Genomic DNA, 26,370 nt, shown 5'->3' with positions numbered 1-26,370 from the left:
CAGAAAGGCCCACTGTCCAGACTAAAGACAGGGTGGGAGCTGATTAGGGTTTGAAAAACCGGTGCTAAGTCTACATGTAAGTGATCTAAACGAGGCAATACCAGATCCAACACCAGTCCCTTCACTAATGTCATAACATCAGAACAAAGGATGCAACCAACAGCAGAAACACCTAAAGATTACATTCAATTACATGAAAAGGAGTAGGATTACAGTAAAGCCATGCTCTTTTCCTCTCTTTCTTACCCTCAACATCGCCACACACCTCACTCTCTGAAAGAAGTCAAGTTACTTAACATTTCCGTTTTTTAGAATGAAACCCAGAACAACCTGGCATCACAGCCAGTTGAGCATATGAGTATAAATGTGATGAAAAGGAGAGGTCTCCACTGATGTAAGACGCCCAAGGAAAAAATATATAATTTTCCAGAAAAGTGGCATAAACCTTCAGGTGTTTTCCTGAAAGGAAAGAACCTTGAACTTAACTCTATGTGGAATGGCTCCTACAGTGATATCAATTTCAACCTGTAACCATGAACGCCTGCACCATGTGATTCAGACATACATTTAGAACCCACTAAATGTGTTCATGTCTGATACCACCCTAGGATACTTAATTGAAATTATACAGCATGGTTATCATGTTTTACATCCATCCATCAATCTGGCACTTTGTGTGCATGCACCAAAAACCTTGCCTGGTCTCTCTGAAAAACGTAGAAAAGAATTACTGATTAGTTGTCAAAAACTGTCCGCCCCCCCTGTGAGAAGGCAGCCTTTTCCTGAAGACTAGAAGAAATAATCCAGTTTTTGCAAAAACTATAAAATTACGTGCTCTTTGTTGAGGAAAATGGAGATCTGGATTCATAGCATCCGTATCTATCAGAACGCCTGTCCTTAGATACAACATACGTCTTTGGAAAATCCGCACATAGGGGTCCAGTCATAACTTTACAGTTAGGGGAGGAAGATGGCTGCTCCCAGGGGAAGAGCGGTGAGTGTTCATAGGGAATGTAGTGGCCACCCACAAATCAACATCTTTGTGTCTATTCACAAAGGCAATGGTTTGTCACACCCAAATTGGGGAAATATACTTGAGGCCTAATATTGGGTTGTAACCCAAGATTCTGGGTTTTGTCAAGTAACTGATAATTAATGTGCAGGAAGTACTCTGTTGTGGAAAATATGCTTGGGAAAGGACTGCTTCCTTAGGGATAGGGTGACAGAGGAACCTCTGCCCAAAGATTTTCCAATAGTGTCAAGAACGGTTGGAGTATGGGTGTGAATTAAGTGCAAACCCAGCCAAGCACATCCATTTATCGTAGGGCTAGCAACACCTCCATTGGGAAAAATAAGTTCCAGGCGGAGAAAAAAAGATTGGGTGCATTTGCACCCTAACCCTACCCATAAATCGGAGGATAATATGCTGGAAATTTTGTAACTTCATGTAAATTGGAGGAGAGAGCCAGTGAGGTTTAAACAACTTCTTTGAGAATTTGCTATATTTGTACTATAAATGAGTAAAATCTGAAAATGAGAGTGCCAAATCAGTACCTTTGCTTGCTTGTTGATCACCTGTTGCATCCGATTTGAGCTAATGTGGTTTAGCATCTCCAGAAGAACGTCTGAATTTCCCACACGCGCACAGTAATGCAATGGGGTTTCATGCGCCTGAAGTAGAAACATATCAGAGCTATCGATCAATAACTTTTATAACATTTGCTATGCTTTTAGAGTTTTCTATAAAAACAGTATATTAGGTTTACAACTTTTGAGATAAACATTAATTTTTTTGAAAACATTTTAATAAATCAATGATAAAGCCCGGTTTAAATAAAATTATAACATTTATTTATGGTATTTTTTTTTCTTCTTTTTGACAGGCCTTCAAGACTGCAAACTTAGTAGATAAAATGTGCCTGAACTTATACATTGACTCATGGTGGAAGTAAGGATCCTCTCTGCTGTGAGAGTAGCTTACGGAGAAAGGACCATTCTACCTATGCCCAGTTTCTTCCAAACAAACACACACTTCCCAAAAACGTTAGCTACACAGCCGGGTAACTCAATGTACCATCAAACGGTAGAAGCACGGGGCAGATCCTTGGGAATTCCGTCTCCTAAACTATGGACTATCATGAACTCACTCCTGAAGCAGAGCCGAACTACACCTGCTGCAGAAAACTCTTGAAAACTCTGCTTTTCAAACTTGTCCACATACAAGAAAGGCTCATGGTGGATGAACATCGGTAAATGCATCCTCTTTCCAATCAAACTCTCACAGTCCAATTAACTGTTGGACTCACACGTGTTCAGAAGATCTTAAGCACACGAGGTACCTCTGCCCATAGATTTTCCAAGTGTAACACTTAATATCTGTTATAAAGTTTCACGAGGAATCCTTATGCCCGCTAGAAGAGGACACAAAAAGGAATTTCCAAATGGCAGTCAAGAAAGGAAGAAGTCACTATGCTGTCCCATCTGCCAGACCACGGAGCTGAGGTTTTACCATGAGACACAGAGTCTGTGGCGGAACAGTCACAAACACCTCTGAACCTAATGGCTATCAAAATAAACTAAGGCGGAGTTTGCCTCGCTGTGCATTGTGGGGTTTCAGGGAAAGTGATCAAGAGACATTTGAAACACAAACCTGAAACAGAAACTGAATTACTTTCAAACAAAACATAATTGTAATAGTATGAACCCCCAGCACCAGCTGGCAGGAGAGTGCTTAGCATGTGAATCTACAAAACACCTGCTGCTAACGTACACTTGACGCTACTCACTTGTTTATTATTAGCCCAACTCACAAAATAAATATGAAAGAAATTGGAAATACTTGTATCACAGGTTTCCTCATATTGTTCATGGTCATCAACTCGCAATTGAATTTTATTTAGTTATTTAACCTTGTTACATAATGCTATTGCATGAGAGTGTATGAGGGCATCACGTATGCAAAATATTCAAGACACACGAGAACCTGTTCCAAGAAGGAAATGGTAAGATTTCATATCCCAAAGAAGCCTTTATGTTGCCCCGCGCCCCCTTGCTCAACACAAAGGCTTAGTAAATCTGGCCCATAGTGTTTACACTTTCCATGTAGCTCTGTGTGATAATCAGGGATTCTGCATCATTTTATTGCTCTGCGCTAATATTATCCCATTGATTGTGCAGACGACATTACCAGGGAAACATCACACGTATTTGGAATCCCCAGACTCAAGACATACTGGGCATTATTACCTTGGCTAGATTTGCTGGATTTAAGTGTATCTATTTGAGAACTGGAACAAAATGTAGAGAAGAATTGTTAATACACATAAAAATATCTCCCCAACTTGCACTATATCTTCAGGCTTCAATGATATATGGATTTGGGGTTTGCACCAATACATAGCCCTGAATGTACTGAAAAACAATATAATTTGCACGAGTGCATGAAGAGACCAAAGAGGTACATGTGTTTAAAAATCTGAAGTTGTTTGTTTTTTAAAGCTCTGGCACAGAGGTGTGCAAACACCTCAGCAGTGAAAGGGTTAAGTACTACTGGTGAGAGGAAGACATCAACATATGGCTGTTGATATATTATAGAGCTTTTGGACCTGGACGGTTTTGTAGCAAAACGTACAAGGGCTGCTGAAGTCATAAAGTTTCTCCAGCTTGTTACTAAAGGAGGTGTAGGAGATGTTGTTGTCATCTCTGCTTAAAGGTGGCGGAATTGTGTTTGCATTTTATGTCTTGAGAAAGATTTAGCTCTTTCCACGTTTGATGATCTGCTCTGGATGTCTTGTTTTAGGTCAGTTGAGGTTTATAGATAGATTTGTTGTACTTGGATATGCTGCCCCCGTCATTATTGTAGTTTGAACAGTACTACTTCCATTGTGAGAAGTAGGTGGTGTGAAGTGTTAAGGAAGGGACAGATTTTTAATAGAGCATACGTGTGGAAATTAGGGAAATTCACTATTGCTTGGGTTGAAACGTAGTTAAGAGCCTGAAAGGACACCCATATCCTGTACTAGTTGCCCTGAGGCAGCTGGCTGGCAGAGTTGGAAGGAAATGAGGCAGAGCAGAGCAGCACACACTTGTTTGTGATCTGATTTTGATGTTTGCCAAGTTCAGATGCTGTTCCTTTTTAAGCACTTTGATTCACTTCTAATTATTTATAGCATTACTATGACATTCATTAACCAGAGCAGCACTCAATATCTCTGGCTCACTTTCCCAAAAATGACCTGTCCAGTTTTGATAGTTGGAGTCTAAACCTCGAAGCACTAATGCCAACATATTTCCTTTATGGACTTCTTTCAGTGCATAAATTGTATTTGTTGGCTTCATTTTCAGAGGTGTTTAAATTTCATCCACTTTTTGATTTGCAAAAAACAGTCAGCAAGGTTATCTCTATAGAGTTATTGCTCATGTGAACAGGAAAACAGGTATCATCAGCATACGTCTGACTGTACAGCCCCTATCTTTGCTCAGATGGTCTATAGGCATCCACTATTGGTTGAAGAGGAGAGGTGACAGTGTACAGAGGTTGGCTCTGCCTAGTGATGGCCTTATTTCGAGCTGCTGCTTGTACAGGAAGGCTTTAAACTAGTCCTGTGCCTTTCCCAAGATGCAGAGTCAATTAATTATGATATTCTGTAGAATTTTTTCATCCATCGTCTCAAAAGTCGCCAAGTGGTCCAATAGTATTAGCGCAACAGGCCACCCTTGGGATTAAATGGAACTGTAACTATCGTAGGATTAAATACTCTCAATGTCTATTTGACATCCCTAGGAAACCCCTTGATGACAAAGAACCCCTTTATTGACGCCCCCGGCTGTATTTCTATAGCTTTGATAGAACTAAAACTGGATGGCTGTGATTATAAGGCAGATTTCTTTTTTCTGTAGAGATAATTTTGTACAGTATACGTAATTGTGTGCCGGCAGAAAGCTGATTCTTTATCAACCATCCATTCTCTGGAGAGGAAACTGAAAATAAACAATCTGAGAGGGTCATTTTTATGGAAACTAAACATCCCCATGGAATTTCTGTAAAAGCATAAAGTGCTTAGATCTTTAAGTGCAACTTGCTGTAGGAAGGAACATCTACGTGGCCTTGATGCATCAGCTCCATCCCTGGCCCTTTTGCAGGCGTTGATTCCTAGAAACTCAAGTGGGCACATCCCAGAGACTCTTTTATTAGGTCTGGTCTTTGAAACAGATTTAGATTTCTCGCCAGACTCTTGGCTTTTGGCCAGTATGCTTCATCTATGGGTCTGCTAAATTGTCATTCAGATTTTGCTTCCATCCACCAGGGCATATACCATACCATTGCTCAATGGGTTAACCCACATTTCTTCTTTGAATGAATGCACAAAGCATGTTAACATTTGTAGGCAAGTGGAGTATTATGTGTTAATGCTGGTTAGGCCTCACTGAGTAATACTATCACAATACCCTAAAGACGGTCCTTGGATTCACAATAATAAATCCTTAGATCAGTCCTGGTGGTGTGGCAAAGAGCAGTCAGGCTTTACTAGAGGGACAAGTGTTAAGCATTTCAGAGTACCAGCATGGACGATAAGTAATTGACACGACTTATAAAATGTGAAACCAATTTATAAAAATAAAGCAGATTTTTATATTAATTTAGACACCAAAATGAAAACAATCAGATGCAAATAATTTCCGAAGAAACAACAAATCAGTGCAATACTCCACTGTAAACCTTTAACATTGTGGTCAATGGGAAAAAGAACTAGTGACAATCGGCGACTTACAGGGCGTGTTGCGTGGAACCTACAGAGGGATAAGGAGATGTGGGTCCCAGGACCAAGCCCCAACAGTCAGTTCAATTTTACTTGGCCTGAGAGGCCTGGATGTAGAGTTGTCCTGGCTGTTCTTGGTGCTGATGCGGGAGCCACAGAAGAGCTGGGTTTCCGGCTTAGACAGTAATGGGGAGAAAATGAATGCAAAAAGTCGACAATGGAGCCACTTCTGTGGTTGTTGGAAGGTGCTGCGTGGTTCCCTCTTGGTGCAGTGTGGAGTAAAGAAGTTAATAACCAGACTGCTCACCAGCAAGCCATGGTAGCGGTAAGGTCGGCAAGATCATACTTGACAACTGGAGGTCTAGGGGAAAACAGTAGCCGCCTGAAACTTGCTAGAGGTGGGGGCTACATTTCCCACAATGCAGTGGACTATCTACTTTTGGGTGATCCCTCTGAGGGCCTAATGGCCAGCGATTCTTTAGTGCCGGTATTCTGTTTTTATTTGCGGGCTGCAGAGGACTAGTGCCACTAGTCCAAAGGAGTCAGGAGTTGCTGTTGGTGTTCAAAGTGGTCCCTCTGTGATTGGTCCAGGACAAGTCACAGTTGCAGGATGGTTGCCGCAGGTACAACAAAGAATAACAGTTAGTAACTGAGGCAAAAGACAACACCGCACATTACCACTGTCCCCTCTAAGTAAAGAACATTGCAACCTGTATTGTGCCCAGGATTAGATTCTGAGTGCACGGATAATGAGAAACAGTCACCATACACCTCTTGACTTGTAATCAAATCCAGTATACAGAATGTTTAAAATATTTTTATCCAGCACTCACAAATTTAAATATATTCTAACATCAGTATAAGTTGATCATGGTGCTGGATACAAATATTTCAAATATTCTGTATACTGGTTGCCACAGGTGCAGGGTATCGAGTCTTTGCTTTGTGAAGGTCATGAAGTCGCTGAATCCAGTCTCTTTTTTGTCCTTGGCTGCAAGCCTTCGCAGATCTGAGATTCTGGTGTCAGGGTGTCTCTTAAATCCTAGATTTAGAGGCCAATGGGCTACTTGTCCCAGCGGCTAATCCGCAATTGAGGTGACCACATCCGGGGGTGTGTGTCACTTTATCTACCCAGAACCCGCTATGCCGCCACTTCTAAAAATGGCAGAAACTTTCCTCGGCTGTAGAGCCTAGATAGCCCATCCTAGGGGTGATGCTAGTCTTTTAAGGGTATACACCTCCTAACTAATTTCTCCACCTGCCTGGGTGCCAATGTGCCTGTGGGGGCAAATGGAGAGCAGCTTCCTTAGTTGGGAGTCAACCTGCAAGCATATCAGAGACTGTGTATGCTTTGAAGCATACCGCCTTGATGTGCCACTTCACTAGCCATCCTGTCAGGGAGGGAACTGTCACCTCCTTCCGAGGCACACCTTTTGTTTTGATTCCCTGGAGTGTTCACACTGCCTAGCTGGGGATCAGATTCCTGTCTTGGTGGTAGAAGCTGCAGGCTGCCAGCCAGGGCACAGGAAAGGCTGGGGCAAAAAGGCCAGCAACCTCTAAGGTAGCCACCTGGGTGCATGCCACATCAAACCAGACATTGGAATCATGGGTGATGAGGGACGTTGTTTGATACGAAACATGACCATATTCAACAGTACCATTATGGAGTTGGTGACCTTGGGGTGCGCGGGTGCCAGCCCACGTTATCCTATAGATCGCTGATCACTTATAGCAGTTCTTAATGGAAAGGTCTACTATAGGGGCTTCTAAACTTACATTTATATGTCCACGCCTTTAATATAATGCACCCTCCCTCCTGGGCTTGGGAGGCCTACTTTAGGAGTGACTGGCATATATAAAAGATAGTGTTTTGACCTTGCAACTCATGGTGAGGGCAAAGTCGAGTTGGACCAGTTTGTGCTGTTCCTGCAGTCTGCAATGACAGGCTTACTTTCATCATTTACTTGGGTCACTCATGGTGGCACAAATAGTGTTTCAGGCCCTGGTGACCCCTTTAACACTCATGCCTTGGATACCCTTAGTACCACTTTACTAGGGACTTATAAGGGGGTTAAAGTCCTTGTCAATTGGAAGCACCAATTTGCTTACATCGTGTTTACGGAGAGAGCACTGTCACTGCGGTCTGAGCAGCAGGCTCCAGTGCACTATCAGAGTCATAACCGTCACAATTGCAGTTACCTTGCAGTTAAAAGGGACTTGATTTGAATGGTACAGCAGGTGCAGTAGCACCTGGACCAAAAGCTCTAGGGATGCTACAAACCCATATTATAGCTAAATATTTCTACTAAACAAGACAGACAAAAGTGCATTTATCTAGCAGGCAATAGGGTCATGATTTGAATGGTGCAGTGTAACCCCGATAAACGCTCTAGACACCCCACTAAACAGCTATTATTGCTGTATTTTACTACTAAACAGGGGTCACAAGTGCAGTTACCTTGCAGACAACAGTGTCATGATTTAAATGGTGTAGAAAGTGCATTGGCACCGGGCCTCAAATTTGCCATGACCTCCTTGAACACCTAACATTGCTATATTTTACTACTAGACAGGCAGACAAAATTGCCGTTATTTTGCAGTTAAAAGGGGCTTGATTTGAATGATGCAGCAGGGGCAGTGGCACTGGGGCCAAAAACTCTAAGGACCCCACTAAACGAAAAGTATTGCTAAATTTCACTACTAAAGAGGCAGTCACAATTGCAGTTATCTAGCAGGCACTGGGGCCATGATTTTAATGGTGCAACAGGTGCAGTGACACTGGGGCCCAAAGCTCTAGGAACCCCGCTAAACACCAAATATTGCGATATTTCACTACTAAACAGGCAGTCACAAGTGCAGTTACCCTACAGTCAAAATGGTCATGTGCAGTTGCACCGGGGACAAAAGTTACCATAACTCCTCTAAACACCAAATATTGCTATATTTTACTACTAAACAGGCAGTCACTAATGCCAGTTATCTTGCAGGCACTAGGGGCATAATTTGAATGTTGCAGCAGATGCAGTGGCACTGGGCCCAAAAGTTTTCAGAACTCCTCTAAACACATAGGGGCAGATTTACAAGAAAGTGCCGCAGTGCGGCAACGCAAGGCCTTTGGCTGCGCCACGCTGCGGCACTTCCAAAGCACAGGAATGCAACATATATTTTACAATAATATGTTGCATTCCTGTGCTCTCCCCTGAGCTGGTGCACAAACTGCTGCCATGCGCCAGCGCAGGCACCCTTGCACCATGGTGCAAGGATGCCTGCGTCATGGGGAGATTGTTTTTGTGCAGGAAGAGGCACCTTCCTGCACGAAAACAATCACTACAGGCATGTTCCTCTTTCAATGCGTGCTGTAGAATGCAGCACGCATTGAAAGAGGAAAAAAACGAGGAGAAATGAAAAATTTCTCCTCGTTGCGCCTCGCTACGCCATCACTAGGGTGGCGTAGCATTCAGACGCATTTCCAGATTACCGATTCCTCGTAAATCTGGAAATGTGTCTTGTTCCATGGGTGTTGCATGGGAACACCCACAGCAACACCCAGGGTGGCTTTTCCTGTCCTTGTAAATATGGAGCAGTGACATGCACCACCAGTACGTCACAAAAAGTGACATACTGGTGGTGTAGGAGGCTTGCAAATCTGCCCCATAATATTTCTATTACATCAATTAATTAGAAATGTTGCTATTACTTACCCGCACTATACACCTAGTAGCAGCACAATATCTTGCCTTCTTGTACTTAAACAAGTCATAACACTTTAACAGACTTTCTGTAACTTATATTGTACAACTACTCAGCAAGCTACAACTTACAGCAAAAGCAAGCCTATTATTAATCACATAGGCACAACCTAATGCATTTTCCAGTGCATGCTTTTGTACTTTCCTCTTTCTGACTCAACAGTGTGTGCCTCCCATGTGCGCCCCCATGCTCTTCAGTTCACAGCACTGAATTCTGCTCCATCCACCAATGAAGTGACCGCAAAGGGAATAAGGACTTTTTTTTTTTTAATGAAACAACAGCAGTGGGTTGGCATGCATCAGGAACACCGGGAGATTGGAAAGGGCTGGTGCCACTTTCACTGTTTCTTGTAGTGTCTGCAAAGCAAGAGAGTAGCCAGAAAATTAAAATAACCCCCACTTTGAGCCATACATCTGGTCACAGTGAGCCTGTAAAACCAGCTAACCCAACACTCCTTCGAAGAGTGCCATTCACACTTTCTCCCTTCTTTCAACCGTCTTTTCTATCTATCCTCTCACCTTTCCATCCATCCATTCATCAACCTGTTCTGCCTTTCATCTTTCCATCCACTTACATATCCAACTAAACTTTCGTCAATCCCTATATCCTTTCATTGTTTCATATATACATTAATTCTTGCACCCATCAATATATCCCTGTATCTATCCATCTTTCCACCCATCAATCCTTTGTCTCTTCCTTTTTCATAATTTAACATACCTGTTCATTCTTCCATTCACTCAGTCCATGCTTTTCCTTTTTTCTATATTCATCTTTTCACCCTTCCATTTATCGTTTTACCTTTGGATTTTGTACATTCTTTCACCCTGCCATCAATTCATTCACCCTTGCTTCCTTTCAACCATTCATCCTACCTTTAACCATTTCTTTGTTCTTCCCTTTCATGTTTTCTTACTTTTGTTCACCCTTCTTCCCTTTCTTTATTTCCCATTTGCATCTACTCATCTTTCTTCTCCTCTTCTTTACTTTTACGTTCTTTTTTTACTCTCTCGCTTACACTTGTCATTGTTTTCTCTCTGTGGCTCTCTATTTTCATAATTTCTTTTTTTGATTTCTTCACTGTGCCTGTCAGCCCAAGGACACAGCGCTCTGACATAACATTTCCCAAGGGTGTTATTTAGGAGCATTTCCGGCGAACATGAACACACATGATGCACATAAATAATACATATTTTAGAGGGAGTGAGTTCATCAGCCCTTGGAACCCAGTGGCACCCCACTTAAAGCTGAGGGTGCTGCTAAGCATCATCAGTGGTAGAAACAGCTTAGTACTCACATAAAGCTAAGTTCAGTACACATTGTGCCAGGGTCCTGGTGGCCACTAGCTTGCTTGCTTTCATTCTCTATGTAAACCCATGGGTACAATCACCATTCTCACATCAGCCCAAGAGTGCTTATATATATATGTATCTATATATATTAATTACCTACTGGCAGTTGCCAGTAGGTAGTTATAGTTAGGACCTCGTTTCTATTAAAAAAGCGTTTTTTGTTTTCCCAATACCTTTAGCGTCGTTTGACGAATCTTTGTGAAATTTTCAGAACTAGTGGGGCGCTCCGGTCAGCTCCTGTCTTCAAAGTTTCGGGGTGATTCGTCAAGCGGCGGCCGAGAAAAAAGGCGGGTCCCAAAACGCATTTTCCCCATGTTAATTTACATAGGAAACTTTAGACAAAGCTAGAGCCCGAACTACTGAACGGAATTACACCAAATTTAGCAAAAAGGTAGGTCTTGGTTCAGAAAGAGCCCTTTTTTAAATGGTGTAAATCCGTTTAGTAGTATCTGAGAAATGAAAAAAAGAATAAATATCGATATCTGAGCACTGAGGAGGAGTCGCGAACCCTCCAAGCACGAGCTTCATTCTAATTGGCTGCCAACACTCCAAACCAGGAAGTGTTGGCAGTCATCTTGTGACTCGGTAGAACCAAGTCACAAGAAAACAGTGAAAAGAGGTTGAAAAAACAAGACAAGGGGGCAGGCTAGAAACACCCTGACCCCTAGGCCTGCTCAGGGGGTCCCACAAGGACCCCCAGGGCCAAAATAAGCATTCACGCTGGGGTCAAATTTGGGAGTCCGTAACAGACTCCCGGCCCGAGGACCACCACCTCCCAGGGGCTTTGCAAACATGGGGAGGGGGGCTGCGCGGTCCCTCTCCTGGAGCCCTTGATGGCCCTGGGGACCGCCACCCCCCAGAGCCGGCTCCTGCAATGTCCCGGGGTGCTCACCCCGTGATATTGCTGTTTGCTATGGCCACAGCAAACTCCTGCTTTCCTTCATTTAAGCGAGAGCAGGGAAACCTAATCTTGCTTCAATGAAGCAAAGCAGAATTGCTTTTGAGCAAGGGGAGCTGCATGTTAGCAGCTCCCCTTGCTCAAAAGCAATGCCGGCTTCCGCAGGCGATGGGGAGCCGGCAGGGACTGTGGGGGCATTGGGGCTCCCCCCACGGACCCCAAACGGAGAGGCCAGGCCCTGGGGGATGGGGTTCCCGGGCCACTTGAGGGGGGCCACACGGTCCCACTCCCCTATATTAAATTTTTAAAAAACACGGAAAGGTCGGCCCGGGGGATGGGGTCCCCAGGACATAATTGGCCTGAGGAGGGGGGGCCACGCGGCCCACCTCCCAAAAATAAATAAAATAAAAAGGCCCAGGTCCCGGGGGATGGGGTCCCCGGGCCATAATTGGCCTCTGGAGGGGGGCTACGCAGTCCCCCTTCCCAATTTTTATTTTTTTTTAAAAGGCTGCCAGGCCCGGGGGATGGAGTCCCCGGGCCCGAAAGTGGCCAGGGAAAGGGAGGCCATGCAGCCCCCCTCCCATAACAGACAAAAAAAAGGAACCGGCAACTCGCCGGAGGCCCTGTCCCCTCCCTGCAGCACTCTGCAAATGTGCCCCCTGGCGCGTTCTAAGTTGGGGGATGAAGTCCCCTTGAATACTGAGGGTCTCTGGGGGCCAACTAGCCTACCAGGTGCTTCAAGTAAGCGCCACAGAGCGCCACGCCTCTTTTTACACCTCTCTGCAACGGATTCAAGGGAACTTAATCCCCAACTTACAATGTGCCAGGGGGCGCGTTTGCACAGTGGTACAGGGAGGGGGCGGGCCCTAACATAACAAGTGTGCAAATGCGCCCCCTGGTGCATTGTAAATTGGGGTATTAAGACCCCCTTCAATCCTGAGAGTCCCTTGGGGTCAACTAGCCCACCAGGTACCTTCAGTAAGCACCACAGAGCTGCGTTGCAGAGAGGTGGTACGAGGCTACGCCTTTTTTAGACCTCTTTGCAATGCAGCTCTGTGGGGCTTACTGGAGGTACCTGGTGGGCTAGTTGGCCCCCAGAGACCCTCAGGATTCAAGGGGACTTAATCCCCCAACTTACAACGCACCAGTGGGCGCGTTTGCACAGTGGTGCAGGGAGGGGGCGAGGCCTGATATAAAAAGTGTGCAAACAGCCCCCTGCCACATTGTAAATTGGGGGGTTAAGTTCCCTTGAATCCTGAGTGTCCCTGGGGGCCAACTACCTCCAGTAAGTGCCACAGAGCTGCGTTGCAGAGAGGTGGTCCGAGGCCATGCCCATTTTTACACCACTCCGCAAACGCGGCTTCTGGTGCACTGTTGGTGGGGCGATGAGTTCCTCTTGTGTCCTGAGGACCTCAGGAAACAAGTGGACTTCATCCTCCGAGCAGCAGTGTGCCAGAAGCCGTGTTTGCAGCATGGTATAAAAAGGGGCATGGCCGTGAAACACTTCTCTGCAACGCAGCTCTGTGCCACTTACTGGAGGTACCTGGTGGGCTAGTTGGCCCCCAGGGACCCTCAGGATTCAAGGGGACTTAATCCCTTAACTTAAAACGCGCCAGGGGACGCGTTTGCACAGTGGTGCAGGGAGGGGGCGGGCCTGATATAACAAGTTAGCAATCTTGCTGTGTGGGACTTACTGGAGGTAATAAAAGGGGTAGTTGGCCCCCAAGGTTGACTTTGGGGGCTAACTATCCCTCCTGTTACCTCGTGGGATTGCTAAAAGGTGTTTGGAGGCCACGCTCAACTTTCTCCACCACTCTGAAAACGAGACTGCTATGTTATACTTAGAAATTAGCATTTAAAAACCTTTGAAAATTACTGAAAAAACCACAGGTTTCAGGGACGTTATAGTTAGAAATTAGCATTTAAAAAACCTTAGAAATTTGCTGAAAAAAACATAGGTTTCAGGGACGTTATAGTTAGTTGGACATTTCACTCGTACAAAACCAGAGAAATTCCCCCAGTTATAGTTAGTTTAGCTAACTATAACTCACGCCCCTGCAATGCACTGCTGATGACGTGACATATTACATCATTCATAACATGGTCAGTGACATAACTGATGACATCACTGATGACATCATGCACGTGAAAATCTGATGCACCTACTCACACCCTAATACACCCACTGTAAAATACAGACTACCATTTTCGAAACCATAGACACACCAATACCAGTTACTACATACGCACTCACTGATTCCTAGGTCTACACACACATCCACTCATTCACCCATACATTCACTCATACATGCAGTCACTCATCAATGCAACACTATCATATGTACTCATACACCTTTACAGACACTCACAAATCGTCACTCATCCATACAGTTACTCACACACCTAGTCAGTCATGCAAAGAATCCATCACACTTCCTTTTACTCACCTATACAGTTATACACACACCACATCACTTATTCATACAGATACTAACGCATACTTCCTCTCTTATACAATCACTGATACAAGTACACACTCATCCATACAGCCACTCTCACAATCACTGACTGTCACGTATAGTCATTTATATACTTAAACTCTCACATACACTGCCTTTTACATATGTAGTTATTTGGACATGTACCACTGAGACATCCATTCTCTCACCAACACACCCTTACAAACACTCACCCACCCATACAGCTGTCTCCACATGCACTCTTGAACCCATACACCCAGTGAATCAACCACTTACACATCCATGCACAGAGTCGCACACCTCCCACCCACCCACACACACTCAGGCACCCATACAAATACTCAGGCAACCAATCAATAACCCATATAGACTTTCATGTAGCTACTGACCAACCCATGCAGCAGCTTACACAACAAAAGACAGACTGATACAGACATTCACACAGTTTAGTCACTAACCCATGCATTCAGTAAGACACATTTAATCTCTCACTTATACAGTCAGTCACACACCTACTATATCCTCCATCCAGACACTTATACACCCACTCATTCTTCAATACATCTTGGCATATATAAAAAACATATATAAACTTTATAGAAACACACAGTCAATGGATGATGTCATCAGTGATGTCATCAGTGATGTCACTGTCACACATGTCATGAATGATGTAATATGTGACGTTATCAGCAGTGCATTGCGGGGGCACGAGTTATAGTTAGCTGAACTAACTATAACGGCGGAATTTCTCTGGTTTTGTATGGGTGAAATGTCCAACTAACTATAACGTCCCTGAAACCTATGTTTTTTTCAGTGAATTATATATATACATACATATATATATATATATATATATATATATATATATATATATATATATATATATATATATATATATATATATATATATATATATATATATATATATATATATATATATATATATATTACCTACTGGCGGTCGCCAGTAGGTAGTTATAGTTAGGACCCCTTTTCCATAGGAAATCCGCAACATTCTATTTTGAATAACTTTGGCGCCGGTTGACGAATCCTCGCGAATTTCTCAAAATAGGTGGGGCGCTACGCTCCGCTCCTACCCTGAAAGTCTCGGGGGGATCCGTCAAGCGGGGGCTGAGATAAAAGGGGGGTCCCAAAACGCGTTTTCCCCATGCATTTTTCCATAGGACCTTTAGAACGAGCTACAGCCCGAACGGCTGAACAGAATTACTCGAAATTTGGCAGAGAGGTAGTCCCTAGGTCAAGGAAGTGCCTTTTGTAGGTTTGGTGTAAATCTGTTCAGTAGATTCTGAGACAATAGCCTTTAAATCAATATATATATCTGAGCCCGCTTACGGTACGCTTACCGTACGCTTACCGTAAGCGTACGGTGGCATGCGCGAGCGCGATTCTGATTGGCTGTTAGATCTTAGTAAACATTCGAATCGGCCGAAACCAGGAAGCGGCGGCCGCCATTTTGTGTATTTCACTCTGAGAAAAAGAGTGAAAACAAGAAAAGGGGGCAAAGAGGAGAGTTACAGACCCCCTTACATTTGTGAGGGGGTCAAAGAAGGACTGTAAAGTACAAAAAAAACATTCATTGTTTTTTAAAAAAATCACGGGGTACGCGTACGGTGAGCTTACGGTAAGCGTACGGGAGAAAAATGGCGTGCGCGAGCGAGATTCTGATTGGCCCTTAGATCTTAGTAAACATTCGAATCGGCCGAAACCAGGAAGCGGCGAACGCCATTTTGTGTATTTCACTCTGAAAAAAAAGAGTGAAAACAAGAAAAGGGGGCAATGAGGAGAGTTACAGACCCCCTAACATTTGTAAGGGGGTCAAAGAAGGACAGAAAAGTACAAAGAAAACATTTATTGATTTTAAAAAAAATCACGGGGTACGCGTACGGTAAGCGTACGGTAAAAAAAAAATAAAAAAAAAAAAATGAAATGCAGAATTAAGAGTTTAGATATTAGGGAGCTCTAAAAAGAGCTGTTGTGTTTATGAAGTCATTTTTTTAGTGGTACCTACAAGTAAGTACCGATGCAGAGTCTAAGGTTCAAAAGGAAGACTCTGTTCCCTTCATCATTGAAGTGCACACCATCTCCTCTATAAATGTCTTGCATGTCATAACGCAAGTTGTTGTGGTAAATGGCACCCATACCATAGTCATGGAGGAAAGCAGAAACAGATTTGTTGACGTGCTTTCTTGCTTTGTCAATCTGCGGACAGAAATGATTGGACCAGTTCCATTTTTGCCTTTGGCATATGTTGGAAAACACAAAGGCAGTTTTAGGGAAAAGTGAAAACAGTTGTGCAAAGGTGTCCTTCATAAGCATTTCCAGACCTACCCCAGTCAAAGTGCCTAGGTCATTGCCACCACAGTGCACTATTATGAGGTCAGGGTGTTGGATTTGCATGAAGGATTTCACCAATGGCATCAATTGGTGCCACTTTAACCCTCTCTGACCAATCCATTTAATGTCTACATTTGGCAAAGCAAGGTCTCTCACCATATCTGTTTTCTCTGCAAACGTTTCACTCCAGAAGACATAGCTGTGCCCTACAATCCACACTGTGAACATCTTCAAAGGAGAACTGGATGCACTCAGGAGGTGTCTTTTAGTAGAATGGCAATATGAAAAGAAAGACAGTTTGGAAATGGAGGCATACATATTTTTTTCAAAACAAAAAGAACTGATTGGCTGTTTCATACCATTCTAGAATAAAAACTAGGCTGTATGTGTAAATTAATAGAAGCATGTTTTGTATTGGTACAAAAAAATGTGTAACCAAAGAACAGTACTATGGATTTGCTGTTAGGTTTGAAAAGTCAAGCACTCTTGCTCTGTGGAATTGAAACATTGTGTGGCGAACTTCTGACCTAACTCCACACAGCAGTGTTCCATGAGCTGTTGCTATGGTAGCAGGCAGAAGTCAAGTTGGGGGAAGGGTACTAGGCAGAAGTCAAGTTGGGGGCAGGGTACTTTTGGAAAAGGGTTGGTTTTCAACCAATAGAAATGTGTGATTACATTTGAAAAAAAGGGGGAAGCACTGAGATTTGAAACTTACATGTATATGTGTGGAAAAATAGAGGGAAAGTTTGCCATTATCTGGTTCTGCTGAGAGGAGAGAGGTGAACACAACAGAGATCCTGGCTCTGATAATCTGCTGTTTGAGTGCCACATTTCTTTCACAACTAACTAATTTTAAAGGTGAGTTATGAGTTTGAGAGGGGATGTATGTGGTAACTTAAGAAATGAATAATAGAAATGGAAATTCTTTTTGTTGAAGTTGCGTTTATCATTTTCTGTTTTGGGAGAAATTTAAATGTGAGGAACATGTAAAATAATATGGACTATGTTTTCACAATAAATTAAGGTGTACTGGAAAAAAAAGAATAGTTTAAGGGTTTGAGGTTGGACTCAGTAATGCAAATACATTCAGCATCACTAAGGCTCGTTGCCCTTGCTGGAATGTAGGCAGCCACCCGGGTTACACATGGTGGTGGTCTGAAAAAGCAGTTTGGACATGTGCATTTAAGAAAATCAAAAAAGTGGTTTCATAATGTGTCAGTCTGTAAAAGTGATTTTCACTTGCCAAAAAAAAAGAGCAGTAAGTGTGCTTTCAAATTGGCAAAGAAATTTCGTTTTGTGACTAATGTGAAAACATGACTCTGTGTGCAAAGAGGAATTATAGGCAGAGATTTATTGCGTATTGCTCTGGTGATTTCACAGTTGCATTAGATGGAAAGGGGGAGCGATTTTTGGGGGGAAGAAGCAGACTCTTAGCACACACCCATCTGCTTGCCATGTATAATCATGCACAGTATTTACAAGCGAGTGGGGTTTTCAGGTTTCAGTCTGTAATGCAAATACATTCAGCATCACTAAGGCTGGTTGCCCTTGCTGGAGTGTAGGCAGCCACCCAGGTTACACATGGTGGTGGTCTGAAAAAGCAGTTTGGACATGTGCATTTAAGAAAATCAAAAAAGTGGTTTTATAATGTGTCAGTCTGTAAAAGTGATTTTCACTTGCCCAAAAAAAAAGAGCAGTAAGTGTGCTTTCAAATTGGCAAAGAAATTTCGTTTTGTGACTAATGTGAAAACATGACTCTGTGTGCAAAGAGGAATTATAGGCAGAGATTTATTGCGTTTTTTTCTGGTGATTTCACAGTTGCATTAGTAGGAAAAAGGGGGAGCGATTTTTTGGGGGAAGAAGCAGACTCTTAGCACACACCCATCTGCTTGCCATGTATAATCATGCACAGTATTTACAAGCGAGTGGGGTTTTCAGGTTTCAGTCTGTAATGCAAATACATTCAGCATCACTAAGGCTGGTTGCCCTTGCTGGAATGTAGGCAGCCACCCAGGTTACACATGGTGGTGGTCTGAAAAAGAAGTTTGGACATGTGCATTTAAGAAAATCAAAAAAGTGGTTTAATAATGTGTCAGTCTGTAAAAGTGATTTTCACTTGCCAAAAAAAAAAGAGCAGTAAGTGTGCTTTCAAATTGGCAAAGAAATTTCGTTTTGGGACTAATGTGAAAACATGACTCTGTGTGCAAAGAGGAATTATAGGCAGAGATTTATTGCATTTTTTTCTGGTGATTTCACAGTTGCATTAGATGGAAAGGGGGAGCGATTTTTTGGGGGAAGAAGCAGACTCTTAGCACACACCCATCTGCTTGCCATGTATAATCATGCACAGTATTTACAAGCGAGTGGGGTTTTCAGGTTTCAGTCTGTAATGCAAATACATTCAGCATCACTAAGGCTGGTTGCCCTTGCTGGTATGTAGGCAGCCACCCAGGTTACACATGGTGGTGGTCTGAAAAAGAAGTTTGGACATGTGCATTTAAGAAAATCAAAAAAGTGGTTTAATAATGTGTCAGTCTGTAAAAGTGATTTTCACTTGCCAAAAAAAAAGAGCAGTAAGTGTGCTTTCAAATTGGCAAAGAAATTTCGTTTTGGGACTAATGTGAAAACATGACTCTGTGTGCAAAGAGGAATTATAGGCAGAGATTTATTGCGTTTTTTTCTGGTGATTTCACAGTTGCATTAGATGGAAAGGGGGAGCGATTTTTGGGGGGAAGAAGCAGACTCTTAGCACACACCCATCTGCTTGCCATGTATAATCATGCACAGTATTTACAAGCGAGTGGGATTTTCAGGTTTCAGTCTGTAATGCAAATACATTCAGCATCACTAAGGCTGGTTGCCCTTGCTGGAGTGTAGGCAGCCACCCAGGTTACACATGGTGGTGGTCTGAAAAAGAAGTTTGGACATGTGCATTTAAGAAAATCAAAAAAGTGGTTTAATAATGTGTCAGTCTGTAAAAGTGATTTTCACTTGCCCAAAAAAAAAGAGCAGTAAGTGTGCTTTCAAATTGGCAAAGAAATTTCGTTTTGGGACTAATGTGAAAACATGACTCTGTGTGCAAAGAGGAATTATAGGCAGAGATTTATTGCGTTTTTTTCTGGTGATTTCACAGTTGCATTAGTAGGAAAAAGGGGGAGCGATTTTTGGGGGGAAGAAGCAGACTCTTAGCACACACCCATCTGCTTGCCATGTATAATCATGCACAGTATTTACAAGCGAGTGGGGTTTTCAGGTTTCAGTCTGTAATGCAAATACATTCAGCATCACTAAGGCTGGTTGCCCTTGCTGGAGTGTAGGCAGCCACCCAGGTTACACATGGTGGTGGTCTGAAAAAGAAGTTTGGACATGTGCATTTAAGAAAATCAAAAAAGTGGTTTAATAATGTGTCAGTCTGTAAAAGTGATTTTCACTTGCCCAAAAAAAGAGCAGTAAGTGTGCTTTCAAATTGGCAAAGAAATTTCGTTTTGGGACTAATGTGAAAACATGACTCTGTGTGCAAAGAGGAATTATAGGCAGAGATTTATTGCGTTTTTTTCTGGTGATTTCACAGTTGCATTAGTAGGAAAAAGGGGGAGCGATTTTTTGGGGGAAGAAGCAGACTCTTAGCACACACCCATCTGCTTGCCATGTATAATCATGCACAGTATTTACAAGCGAGTGGGGTTTTCAGGTTTCAGTCTGTAATGCAAATACATTCAGCATCACTAAGGCTGGTTGCCCTTGCTGGAGTGTAGGCAGCCACCCAGGTTACACATGGTGGTGGTCTGAAAAAGCAGTTTGGACATGTGCATTTAAGAAAATCAAAAAAGTGGTTTTATAATGTGTCAGTCTGTAAAAGTGATTTTCACTTGCCAAAAAAAAAAGAGCAGTAAGTGTGCTTTCAAATTGGCAAAGAAATTTCGTTTTGTGACTAATGTGAAAACATGACTCTGTGTGCAAAGAGGAATTATAGGCAGAGATTTATTGCGTATTACTCTGGTAATTTTACAGTTGCATTAGATGGAAAGGGGGAGCGATTTTTTGGTGCAGAAGCAGACTCTTAGCACACACCCAGCTGGTTACCATGTGGAATCATGCACAGTATTTAAAAGCGAGTGGGGTTTGAGGTTTCAGCCAGTAATGCAAATACATTCAGCATCACTAAGGCTGGTTGCCCTTGCTGGAGTGTAGGCAGCCACCCAGGTTACACATGGTGGTGGTCTGAAAAAGCAGTTTGGACATGTGCATTTAAGAAAATCAAAAAAGTGGTTTCATAATGTGTCAGTCTGTAAAAGTGATTTTCACTTGCCAAAAAAAAAAGAGCAGTAAATGTGCTTTCAAATTGGCAAAGAAATTTCGTTTTAGGACTATTGAGAAAACATGACTCTGTGTGGAAAAAGGAATTACAGGCAGAGATTTATTGCGTTTTTTTCTGGTGATTTCACAGTTGCATTAGTAGGAAAAAGGGGGAGCGATTTTTTGGGGGAAGAAGCAGACTCTTAGCACACACCCATCTGCTTGCCATGTATAATCATGCACAGTATTTACAAGCGAGTGGGGTTTTCAGGTTTCAGTCTGTAATGCAAGTACATTCAGCATCACTAAGGCTGGTTGCCCTTGCTGGAGTGTAGCAGTCTGGACATGGGCTTTTTAAAAAATCTGAAAAGTGGTTTCATAATGTGTCAGTTTGTAAAAGTGATTTTCACTTGCCCAAAAAAAAGAGCAGTAAGTGTGCATTCAAATTGGCAAAGAAATTTCGTTTTGTGACTATTGTGAAAAGAAATGTAGTAATATATTTAAATAAAATAAAGGAATTTTTTTTTTAGTTTTTTTCAGGTATTGCTGAAGAGCAGTGAACAAAATTTAAGATGCCTACAAAATCCAGAGTTCAAAAAACGCTAAAAAAAAAACTATATTTGAAGACAACTAGAGGATCAAAGTTAGTAGAAGATGCTGATGTTGGGAGGAAGAAAAAATCTTCTGGTAAGCAAAAAAAAGATTTTCTAAGGAATATATTCAAAAAAAGGAAAAATGTACAAAATGTCTGTACAGGAAAAAATGATTTCAAACAAAAAGGACAAGAAAAAATTGAGAATTTAGTTAATGCAAATATTCCTTCTGCAACTAAAAAGATAAACTTAAACAGAAAAACAGCGTTTAAAGAGATACGTAGAAAAATGTTTCAGAGAAGAGTTATGTCCAATTTGATAAAGGATGTGAAGAAATATAAGAAAAAGACAAAGTTTTATAAGAGAAAAAAAGAAATTGAAGCCATTGCAGCAAAGGCATTAGAATTAAAAAGGAAACTATTCATATTAATTTTGAATAGGATGCGTACATTAGACAAAATGGTTAATGTACTGAAATCACATAGCAAAAGGAAAAGAGTAGTGAACAGAACAAACTTTTGTAAAGTGTTTTTAGGAAAGTGGATGCATAGTTCAAGTAGTGAACCTTTTTTTAATGAAGAGAGCTATTTTCAAAGTAATAGTTTGCTGCATGCAGTTGACACCAGAGGTCATTCATACGAAGTAAAAAATGGTTGCATAATGGAGAAGGAGATAATGGTTCCAAGAGATGAGGTACAAGTGATGGCAGATGAGGCAATGGGGAGACGTCCTAAAGCCCCAGTGTACACTTGGAATTGTAGTAGTATTTGCACTGTGCGTCAGGAATCTATTGACAAATTTCGAGAGTTTCTAAGAGAATATAGTAAAAAAAGTATAAAACAGAAGATTAAGGTGCTTCAAAGTCTGGATCCATGCAGAGTGAGAGAGAATACTGGTTTGCAGGGTCATTCTCTGGCTTGTCTATCTAGAAAAGTGTGCAATAGTGTTTTCCATCATTTTAGGATGCTGGCTGTTCATCATACTGAAATGAGAAAGTTTGTGAGACGGTTGTATTTTGCCAAAAGTCCAGCAATAAAGTTAAATGAATTGAATAGGGCTCTGTTCCGAGGAACGGTATCAGATGTAGAGAAGGTTGTTGATGAAATTCAGTTTTGTTACTTTCGTCCTGAACAAAACAGTGCAGAGAAGGACACAGTAAATGAGGAAGAAGTGGAAGAGAATGTAGAACCCTCTGTAAGTAACACATTTAATGATCACATAACAAAATTTGCAATAGTCTCTAATGAAAGACCACATTTTACTTGTATTTGTTGCCGCAGAACTCATTATAGAAAACAAACTAGGAATGTTGATCTCTACAGAAAGAGTGAAAATGAAGATAATTATAAGTGGAAGGATTTTGCCACATATATATTTCTAGAAAATTGTTTTGAATTGGGTGAAGATCAGCGTATTTGTAAATACTGTTACAACAAGTTAGAGGAAAATAGAATGCCGACCAGAGCTGTACATAATAATTTAGAATTGGATGCTATTCCTGCTGAACTTTCTGAATTAAATACATATGAGTCTATACTCATTCAATGTGTTCATCCGTTCCAGACCATAGTACGTATGGAGCCCAAAACTGGTAAATTACCTCCTTCAGATTTACTGAGAGGTTTAAAAGGTAGAGTGGTGTATTTGTCCTTGGATTTGAAAAAAAATATGGAAACTATTGATGCGGATACTTTGGAAACTGAACCATTAGTTATTCTGGTTAATGGTGTACCTACAAAGAATAAGAAGATTTGGCAGGAGCTGGTAGATGTGCGGAAAGTACAAAGAGCAAATTTGTATTTGAAAAAAAATAACAAATGGTATGAATCAATTTATATAGAAGAAGAAGAAGAAGAAGATTTACAAGAAGACACAGAAACACCAACTGGACAAATTGAAAAAGTGGACAAGTCAAAGGAAGAAGAAATTTATGAACATTTTAGCATACATCCTCTTCATTCAAAAGAAGTTATGGGAGACAATATTGATCTCTTTCAGATGAAGAAAGCAAAAGGAACTCCCGTGAGTGTATGGGAGGAGAGCTTGGAAGCTCGATGTTTTCCCCAGCTGTTTCCTAAAGGAAAAGGAGGACGATACGATGAACGTCCAGAACAGATTCCAGCTTCTGAGTATCGGACTACAAGACTATATGCTGAAGATCCCAGATTTCGACAAAGTATTCCTTATTTGTTCCATCTTTTATTTGAAAGCGACTTGTCTGCACTGTCTTATGCAGTAAATCACATTTTAAAAAGTGGAGTACATTTACAAAATGTGTCTGCTAAGGATTTTATGGAGAAAGTGCAGTACCGAGATGATCATTTGGAAACACAACTGATCAATCTGATGGCTTGTCAGCGTGGGACAAATGAATATTGGTACCGACGCCATGGTGAACTAAAATGCATGTTACGGAATTTAGGAACACCAACATGGTTACTTACCCTAAGCTGTGCCGAGTACGCTTGGGATGATTTACTGGATTTTCTACGAGAGGCCAATTCAAACATTAAAAACATCGAATACAAGACAGCAGGAGAACTGTGCTCATTGGATCTGGTTAATGTTTGCAGATATTTCAATCATAGATTTGAGGCTATGATGTCCTTCATCTGCAATAAAAAAAATCCACCCCTTGGAGAAGTAGTGGATTTCTTTTGGAGAAAAGAGTACCAGGCAAGAGGTGCTCCTCATATTCATATGCTGTTGTGGATCAAGGATGCCCCAAAGTTTGGAACAGATACTGATGAAGCAGTGTTGTCTTACATTGAAGAATATGCAACATGTGCTATACCAAAAAGCACAGAAGAGAACAAGTTAAAGGAGCAAGTTTTACGTTTCCAAAGTCATCGGTGTGGAAAATACTGTCGACGGAAATACAAGAGCAAAGAAAAATACTACACTAAATGTCGATTTGGATTTCCTAGACCTGTTCTGTCAAATGGAAGAGTAAACAGTTTTATGTCAGCTGTGAGACATACTATCACAAGAAAATCACCTAAGAATACCTACAACCTTAAAAGAAAAGAAGAATCAAAAAATATAAATGACTACAACCCAGTCATTTTATCCATGTGGAACGCTAACATGGATATACAGTATGTTGCTGACAATTCCATTGCTGTTGCTCGATATGTAACGTCTTACATTACGAAATCAGAAAAAACAGAATTGAAGGAAATGTGGGAAGAGATTTCTCACGAGAAGACTGTCAGTAAGAAGCTGTACAGTTTCAGTTTGAAGATGTTATCGCATCGAGAAATTGGATCCTACGAATGCTCAGATAGGTTATCTTCTGCAAGTCTCTACTCGAAGTCAAGAAGAATAATTTGGGCAAGTTTAGGCCTTGCAGCAATGAGAAATCGGGTACTGAAATCTGTAGGAGAAATTGAATATTTGGCCGAGAATGACCCAGAAAGTACAGATATTTTGAAATCAAACATGTTGGACACTTATTGTCCCAAGAGAAGTCATCATCTGGAGAACATGTGTCTCTATGAAGTGTTGCAGAACTACATTTATTCACGGAAAGCTGCAGAAGACATCAACAATGGAAAATATAAAGTCGTTGGTGAAGAAGGATGTTTGGTGAAGCAAACAAAAGGAAGTTTGATAAATCACCGGAAGCTGAGTTGTGACACTACTGACAAGAAGGAATTTTACTACTTGGCTCTTTTACAGTTGTTTAAACCATGGCGTACAGAGGATGAACTACTGGGAGAATTTCAAAGCTATGAAGATTCTTTTAATGCTTGCAAAGACAGCATACAATGCAGTACATTCTCAAATTATCTGCTAATGTTAAATGAAGAAATAGAACAGGAAACTACAATTGCAGCAGAAATAGCTAGAGATAGTTCTCAGGACAGCCAAAGTTCAGGAACACTCAGTCAAGATCCCCTAGGACAACCAATCGTTGAAAATGAAGCATCAATAGCCATGAATGAAGTGGAAACGGCTATGAATCAAGCTCAGGAAGAATTTATAGACTTAGAAAATTTGGAAAGACAACTGAATCAAGAGCAGCAACAAATTTATGAAGAGATCAAAAACAAAATTGATCACGGATTTCTACATGAAAAAAAAGAGTGCTCATGCACATCATTTCATCCAATCAGGATGTATGTAAGCGGACAAGCTGGAACTGGAAAAAGTTTCCTAATAAAAGTCATCAGAAGCTACCTAAAGCAAAAAACGGATTCTACTTTGTCTTGTGTGGTTACTGCTCCAACTGGGTTAGCAGCATATAACATAAAAGGAATCACTTTACATCGTTTGCTAATGTTACCAGTGGAGCATGAGAACAAAATACAATTCAACAAGCTAACTGGAGAAGCATCCTTGGAAGTTTCAAGAGTATTGAAGAAGATGCAAGTTCTCATTATTGATGAGGTGAGCATGGTATCAAACTTAATGCTTGCCTTTGTGCATTTAAGAATGCAGCAAATTTTGAAGACAGACTATGACATGTTATTTGGTGGAAAACACGTCATAGTTTTTGGAGATCTTTTGCAACTTACTCCAGTTAAAGGACAACCAGTGTTTAATACTGTCACACATGAAGACACGAAGAAGTCATTGGGAAGCATCGGAAATACAAATATTTGGTCCTTCTTTGAGTACAAGGAACTTACTACTAATATGAGGCAAGCAAACGATGAAGAATATGGAAGTATTCTGAAAGATATCAGGATTGGACTACTCACAGAAGTTGGCAAAAAAGCATTACAGAGTCGGCTGCTACATAATTTATTTCCAAAGGAAGAAATAGTTGCAGAGAAGATATACAAGAACATTGCAGAAAACAAAAGTGTCATCTGCTTAATGCCAACTCTACGTGAATGCTCAATATTCAATGAGGAGCTTTTGAAATTGGAAAAGGAA

General features: G+C 41.5%; 1 protein-coding gene across 1 annotated transcript in view; it reads right to left on the bottom strand.

Annotated features, from left to right (window-relative positions):
- Positions 1 to 26,370, bottom strand: part of LOC146830648 (uncharacterized) — a 515,492-nt gene that overhangs the window by 111,060 nt on the left and 378,062 nt on the right. The window contains exon 15 of the mRNA XM_085604827.1: positions 1,555 to 1,671. Within this exon, the coding sequence (XP_085460953.1) occupies positions 1,555 to 1,671 (117 nt within the window). The remainder of the gene's footprint in view (positions 1 to 1,554; positions 1,672 to 26,370) is intronic.

Source organism: Triturus cristatus, chromosome 5_1, assembly GCF_964204655.1.
Source record: "Triturus cristatus chromosome 5_1, aTriCri1.1, whole genome shotgun sequence".
NCBI lineage: Eukaryota > Metazoa > Chordata > Amphibia > Caudata > Salamandridae > Triturus > Triturus cristatus.
The sequence above is the reverse complement of the archived record's forward strand: the minus strand, read 5'-3'. Positions and strand labels throughout refer to the sequence as shown.